Below are 7,879 nucleotides of genomic sequence, written 5' to 3'. Positions count from 1 at the left end.
CTTTTTTATTGCATGCTTTGGTGGGCAATAAACAGCTGCGATGGTTATTGGTCCATCCCAGTCTAAGACGCTTATGGTAGTGGCTTGTATGTATTATTTTTCATACCTTGTATGCAGGTGATGCTTAATAGTGTTTTTTACAATGATGGCGGTTTAAGGGTAGATAAACTTACCCTTAATTTTAATACTGAATACGATAACATTATCAAAAATGGGGGTTTCCATTTGAAAATTTTGATTTTGGGCTGTTTTCTCAACCGTATTTTAAAACTTATTTATTAACACTTTGTATTAATAGCTTTCAAAATGTTGTCGAAATTCCATTAAAGTAAGTAATTTTCAACAATAAGTGCGACCTGAATTAAGTAGCACAAATTCCCTTATATGAAAAATGACTGATTTGTCGAGTGGCTGTAACTGTCATTTTTTACATAAAATTTCAAGTATTTCAAAAACGGTTACTTAGGTATATGACGTTATACAAAAAATGTATTTAGAATTTGGAGTAGAATTTACAGATGTAATAATATTGTTAGTGAAGTTGACGGTAACTTTGAAGTGGATGGCCGAGTATCAAATTCTTTCTTCAGCTTACAACTTTTATTCCACTCGGTACAATATATAGGGTGTTCCAATTAAAATAAACAAAACTATACTTACTTTCAGTTTAACCGGAAGTCTGGTCATCTTAAAAATATTTTATATCCCTTGCCCCCAATGACTTCGGCGCACTGTCCAATTTTAAAATTTCTCCTAATTATAGTTTGCCAGATATCGATCGCGGCGGTTCCCGGTGGGACACCCTGTATATATATACTAATATACGGAATGTTCGTTTGTTTCATACTTTACTGGAATTGTTTTTTATTTTAGTTTGTCCACTGAGGTGTACATTCACGTAAAAGAAGAAATTACAATTGAAGAATGTCATCTATCTCAATACGAAGACTTGAGAAGATTGGAAGCAGATGATCACCAGACCCTCGACCTCAAGCATAAGGGAACATTATCGACAAGTGTGTTATCCTGTAAGATTTGCTCCACGCCTTGCAGAGATTTAATGCAGCTGAACGAACATTCGGCAACTCATTTACAGAAACACCTTGCATGCAAGGTTTGCCATAAAACATTCAAAACGAAAGATAGTTTAGCTCGGCATCGAAAAGAGCAAAGGCACGACTGCATGATTTGCCAACAACGGTTTCAATCCGCTTCATGTTTAAAACGTCATTTAGTGGTTCATTCGAATGAGCGCCCTTATGCCTGTGATTATTGCAGTTCGAAATTTAAGAGAGAATGTGACCTACACCGTCACCGAAATACACATACGAAGGAAAAACATTTCGAGTGTAAGGTTTGTCATAAGATTTTTTTCTTATTACGACATTTATATAGGCACATGGTGGTTCATTCAGGGCAAGGTCATTTTCAATGTTCTGTTTGCGAAGTCAGTTTCAAAACAAAAAAGGCTTTACATGCTCATCAAAAAATGCATACGAAAAAAAAAGCAGTATAATTGTAATTTTTGACATTTGAGATCCAAAGATGTACGTAATTTAATTTGCATCAATACGGAAAGCAAAATTAATTTTTTTAAATTTAAACCCAAAACTAGCACAAAAGACCTCAACAGCCATTTACAAATTGTTATGCAAATTTGAACCTTGTTAATAATTTCAAATTTAATTATCAATATGATTCTGAAAGGCTCTGTTTTATGGAGATTCCAATGACATGTTTACACAAATTATGTGTAAGAATTAGTTTCTCTAAATTATATTTGGCAAGACCGGGTCCTGACTGAATTCTGTTGTGCAATTTTTTCAATAAAATGTTCCTCATTATCACACGGTTTATTCTTTGATCCGAACCCCCCACGAAAGTATACCGGACAATACAAACGAAAACCGCACCACGCGAATGACACCATCCAAAATGACTCCAATTTTGAAGTACCCTGTATTCAAATCAATTTAATATATGGAATATCTTTTGGATTTACATTGTAAACTAAGTATTTATGATTTTAGATTCCAAATGGACTCATTCACTGAAGTAAAAGAAGAAATTACTATTGATGAACATGATTTGACTACGTACGACACGCTAGAATTGGACGCAGATAATGATAGTACATGCAACGTCGAAACTCAGAATACAGTAATGCAATCCAATCCTTGCTCTAAACCTAACAGAGATTCACTGCATCTAAAAGAGCACTTGTTCACTCATCCAGGGGAACGCTCTCATGCCTGTGAAGTTTGTCATAAAATATTTTTCTCACTTCAAGCGCTACGAAGTCATAAGACGGTTCATTCCGAGCAACGCCCATTTGAATGCGATATTTGCAAACAGACTTTCAAAGCAAAACTGTATTTAAAAGTTCACCGAAATACGCACACGAAGAAAAAGCATTACGAGTGTGAAATTTGTCATAAAAGCTTTTTAACAATATCAGGTTTATGTCATCATGAGGTGGTTCATTCCGACCAACGCCCTTTTGAATGTGATATTTGCAAACAGACTTTCAAAGTAAAATTTAATTTACAACGTCATCAACATTTGCACACCAAATTAAAGCATTACGAGTGTGAAGTTTGTCATAAAATATTTTTATCACTTCAAGCGCTACGGAGTCATAAGACGGTTCATTCCGGCCACCGTCCTTTTGAAGCGATATTTGCAAAAAGACTTTCAAAGAAAAACGGTCTTTACAAGTTCACCGAAATACGCACACGAAGGAAAAGCGTTACGAGTGTGAAGTTTGTCATAAAAGCTTTTTAACAATATCAGGTTTAAGTCATCATGAGGTGCTTCATTCCGACCAACGCCCTTTTGAATGTGATATTTGCAAACAGACTTTCAAAGTAAAATTTAATTTACAACGTCATCAAAATTTGCACACGAAATTAAAGCATTACGAGTGTGMAGTTTGTCATAAAATATTTTTATCACTTCAAGCGCTACGGAGTCATGAGATGGTTCATTCCGACCAACGCCCTTTTAAATGCCATATTTGCCAACAGCGTTTTAAAAGAAAATCATCTTGGAGTACGCATACAAATGCACACACGAAGAACAACCAGTCTCATTGTCAAATTTGCAATAAAGCTTTCATAGGTCCAATAGCGCTGAGAAGACATTTGAAAACTCATTCACACGAACGATCCTTCGCTTGCAATATTTGTAATTTGAAGTTCGATACGAAACATAACTTACAGGATCATCAGAAGATCCATAAAGACGAACAGGAACGTAGCTGACCCATTACTTTTTAAATGTGATTAAATATTTTTCCGGTTGAGCGGGAAATGGATGTAAAAGACGACAATTCATCTTGAAGTATAGAGTGTGTTCCAGTTCGCAGATTACTACATAGTATGCGCAATATTCAGATGAAACAGGGCAGAACTGTTGATAACGTTTTGGGGTGAAGTTAACCCTTTTTATATTAAATCCGATTAAATCGCGGTAAATAAAGTTATTAACCAATCAATGGTAAAATACGTAGACTGGAATATCCTTTTCATGTATATTCTAAACTAATTATTTCAATTTTTTTATTATAAATTGGGCTTTTCATTCAAGTTGTTGTTTGTTTGCTCTCATTTTTTTAGTTATTTCGGCTTTAAGACATTTCCATTTAGGTGTCAAGTGGAAACGTTACCGCTCAGCATCGAAGTAAGCATACAAAAGAAACTATGTACGTCTGCAAGAGTTGTTATCAAGGGTTCGTATACCCAACAAGTCGACATACCTACGCGGTAACGCATTCAAATGAACAGCATGCATGTGATTTGTGCAGTTCGACATTTAAGAGACGACGTCACCTACAAGTGCAGCGAAATAAGCATGTGAAGAATAAAGTCGAGTGTAAAATTTGTCATTTAAATGGTTTCTTTTTAAATAAAATTCAGTTCTATCCAATTATAGAGGAGCCGTTCTAGATGGAAATGTGCCAAAAATTTCAAATCAACTAGAGGTTCAGAAGTTCCCAAACTGTGTTCCATGTTTGGTGTTAAAATAAAGTTAAAGTATTCCGTTAAAAATTATAGATTTGGAAAGTGTTCTGTTATCGATAAAGTTTGGGAATCCCTATTTTACACATTCATAAGAAATTATATTTTCAAGTTATCAATCTGAGTTTAAGTTAAAGATTTATCGCATCTAATGGGCATTGAATTTTAATGCAATTTTTCAAATCAATATCAGATACTTATTTAGCAAAATATGGAATCTTTATTTGCGTACATATTAAGCTAACTAATATTTTATTTTAGATTGCAAAATGAGTGGTACATTCCAATTAAAGAAGAAATTACAATTGATGAACATGATCTATTAGAGGTCCAAAATTTAGAGATAAAAGCAGATGAACGTCGAACATTGAACACTAAAGATCAGAAGACATCCAAGAATGTGCTATGTTGTAAGATTTGCTCTCAACCTTGTGGAGGTTTGTTGGAATTAAACGAACATTTGCTCACTCATCCGCAGGAACGAACTCATGGTTGCGATGTGTGCGGTCTAAAATTCAAATGGAGAAAATTTTTAGTTCAGCATCGAAACACGCATTTTAAAAAATGCAACATTTGTCAGAAACCGTTTAAGTGGGGTTCCGATGTACTCATTCAAGCAAGAACCCATTCAGATGACCGCCCTTTTGTATGTGATTTTTGTAGTTCGTCACATGAGAGCAAACAAGAGCTAGAAGTTCGCCGAAAGAAGCAGGCGAAAGAAAAACATTACGATTGTGAAATTTGTCATAAGAGCTTTTTAACAATGACAAGTTTACTTCGTCATGAGGTGGTTCATTCAGATTCTAGACCATTTGAATGCGATTTTTGTAAACAGACTTTCAAATCAAAACAGTTTTTACAAGCTCACCGAAATACGCACACGAAGGAAAAGTATTACGAGTGTGAATTTTGTCATAAAAGATTTTTATCTGCTCAAGTGTTATGGAATCACAAGATTGTTCATTCGGACCAACGCCCTTTTGAATGCGATATTTGCAAAAAGACTTTCAAAGCAAAAGGGTCTTTACAAGTTCACCGAAATACGCACACGAAGGAAAAGCATTACGAGTGTGAAGTTTGTCAGAAAAGATTTTTATTATCTCAAGTGTTACAGAATCATAAGATTGTTCATTCCGACCAACGACCTTTTGAATGCGATATTTGCAAACAGACTTTCAAAGCAAAACGGTATTTACAAGGTCACCGAAATACGCACACGAACGAAAAGCAGTCCGAGTGTGAAGTTTGTCATAAAAGATTTTTTTCAACTCATGGGTTACGAAAGCATAAGGCGGTTCATTCAGACCAGCGCCCTTTTGAATGCGATATTTGCCAACAACATTTCAAAACAAAACAGGTTTTGAGGACGCATATAAATGCTCACGCGAAGGAAAAACGGTTTCATTGTCAAATTTGCAATAAAGCTTTCATAGGTGCAATAGCGCTGAGAAGACATTTGAAAACTCATTCACACAAACGATCCTTCGCTTGCAATATTTGTAATTTGAAGTTCGATGCGAAACATAACTTACAGGATCATCAGAAGATCCATAAAGACGAACAGGAAAGTAGCTGACTCATTACTTTTTAAATGTGATTAAATATTTTACCGTTTGAGCGGGAAATGGATGTAATAGACGACAATTCATCTTGAAGTATAGAGTGTGTTCCAGTTTGCAGATTACTACATAGTATGCGCAATATTCAGATGAAACACGGTAAAACTGTTGATAAAGTTTTGGGGTCAAGTTAACCGTTTTTATATTAAATCCGATTAAATCGCGGTATATAAAGTTATTAACCAATCAATGGTAAAATACGTAGACTAGAATATATGGAATATCCTTTTTATGTATATTATACTATAAATATGGAATCTTTATTTGCGTACATATTAAGCTAACTAATATTTTATTTTAGATTGCAAAATGAGTGGTACATTCCAATTAAAGAAGAAATTACAATTGATGAACATGATCTATTAGAGGTCCAAAATTTAGAGATAAAAGCAGATGAACGTCGAACATTGAACACTAAAGATCAGAAGACATCCAAGAATGTGCTATGTTGTAAGATTTGCTCTCAACCTTGTGGAGGTTTGCTGGAATTAAACGAACATTTGCTCACTCATCCGCAGGAACGAACTCATGGTTGCGATGTGTGCGGTCTAAAATTCAAATGGAGAAAAAATTTAGTTCAGCATCGAAACACGCATTTTAAAAAATGCAACATTTGTCAGAAACAGTTTAAGTGGGATTCCGATGTACTCATTCATGCAAGAACACATTCAGACGACCGCCCTTTTGTATGTGATTTTTGTAGTTCGCCACATCAGAGCAAGCATGAGCTAGAAGTTCGCCGAAATAGGCAGGCGAAAGAAAAACATTACAATTGTGAAATTTGTCATAAGAGCTTTTTAACAATGACAAGTTTCCTTCGTCATGAGGTGGTTCATTCAGAGTATAGACCATTTGAATGCGATTTTTGTGAACAGACTTTCAAATCAAAACAGTTTTTACAAGCTCACCGAAATACGCACACGAAGGAAAAGTATTACGAGTGTGAAGTTTGTCATGAAAGATTTTTATCATCTCAAGTGTTATGCAATCATAAGATTGTTCATTCCGACCACCGTCCTTTTGAATGCGATATTTGCAAAAAGACTTTCAAAGAAAAACGATCTTTACAAGTTCACCGAAATACGCACACGAAGGAAAAGCGTTACGAGTGTGAAGTTTGTCATAAAAGCTTTTTAACAATATCAGGTTTATGTCATCATGAGGTGGTTCATTCCGACCAACGCCCTTTTGAATGTGATATTTGCAAACAGACTTTCAAAGTAAAATTTATTTTACAACGTCATCGAAATTTGCACACGAAATTAAAGCATTACGAGTGTGAAGTTTGTCACAAAATATTTTTTTCAATTGATGATCTTCGAACGCATAAGCCGGTTCATTCAGACGCGCCCTTTTGAATGTCATATTTGCCAACAGCGTTTCAAAACAAAACACGTTTTGAGGACGCATATAAATGCACATACGAAGGAAAAACGGTTTCATTGTCAAATTTTTAATAGAGCCTTCATAGGTCCAATAGCGCTGAGAAGACATTTTAATACTCATTCACACGAACGATCCTTCGCTTGCAATATTTGTAATTGGAAGTTCGATACGAAACGTAACTTACAGGATCATCAGAAGATCCAGAAAGACGAACAGGAAAGTAGCTGACCCATTACTTTTTAAACGTGATTAAATATTTTACCGTTCTGTGCGAATGGCAACTTCTGCTAATGTATTTGATGGATTTCGAAAAGAACAAGAGTTTATAGTTTCTGGAAATGGAGAAAATGTTGAAGAAGGAATTCAGTTTAGTGAAAATAACCAGATGAAGTGAAGCGTATGAGTTGACAAACAATAATACAAGCGAAGAGTCCAGCCAATTTTAACCTGAGTGAGTGCCTGAAAAGACAATTATACGTTTTATAACATTAATGAAGAGTATAATATTTTAACATTATCTAATATAGTTTATGGGAAAATAAATTACAAATTTTATTACTCGTTTTATTACATTTTAATTCAGAACAAGAACTGGCAAAAACCAGGAACGATTCTATAATAAACAGGATTTGCCCATGTATTGGACCACTACTAGACATTTTTTTCTGTATTTTTAATAATCCCTTCTAAATATTGGCCTAAAAATACCAGGTTTCACTAGCTTATTTTAATTATTAGGGAAAGGTGAGAAAGAACGTTTCCTTATTGTAAGATTACTGACTAAGAAAAATGTCCAATTCCTTCCTACCCAGTGCCTAGTAAAAATGGCCAATTCCTACTATAAAATTACTTTGG

The 7,879-nt window shown here is 34.8% G+C and overlaps 1 protein-coding gene across 1 annotated transcript in view; it reads left to right on the top strand.

Moving 5' to 3' along the window:
- Nucleotides 1-7,579, top strand: part of LOC109538048 (zinc finger protein 728) — a 19,192-nt gene extending 11,613 nt beyond the window's left edge. Inside the window, exons 5-9 of the mRNA XM_048669125.1 lie at nucleotides 874-1,173; nucleotides 2,031-2,259; nucleotides 3,634-3,764; nucleotides 4,281-4,456; nucleotides 5,933-7,579. Coding sequence (XP_048525082.1) covers nucleotides 874-1,173; nucleotides 2,031-2,259; nucleotides 3,634-3,764; nucleotides 4,281-4,456; nucleotides 5,933-6,996 — 1,900 coding nt within the window. The 3' untranslated portion in view covers nucleotides 6,997-7,579. The remainder of the gene's footprint in view (nucleotides 1-873; nucleotides 1,174-2,030; nucleotides 2,260-3,633; nucleotides 3,765-4,280; nucleotides 4,457-5,932) is intronic.
- The last annotated feature ends 300 nt before the right edge of the window (nucleotides 7,580-7,879 follow it).

This window comes from Dendroctonus ponderosae, unplaced genomic scaffold (genome assembly GCF_020466585.1).
Source record: "Dendroctonus ponderosae isolate FM_Combo_2020 unplaced genomic scaffold, Dpon_F_20191213v2 Dpon_F_20191213_8, whole genome shotgun sequence".
Classification (NCBI taxonomy): Eukaryota; Metazoa; Arthropoda; class Insecta; order Coleoptera; family Curculionidae; genus Dendroctonus; species Dendroctonus ponderosae.
The sequence above is the reverse complement of the archived record's forward strand: the minus strand, read 5'-3'. Positions and strand labels throughout refer to the sequence as shown.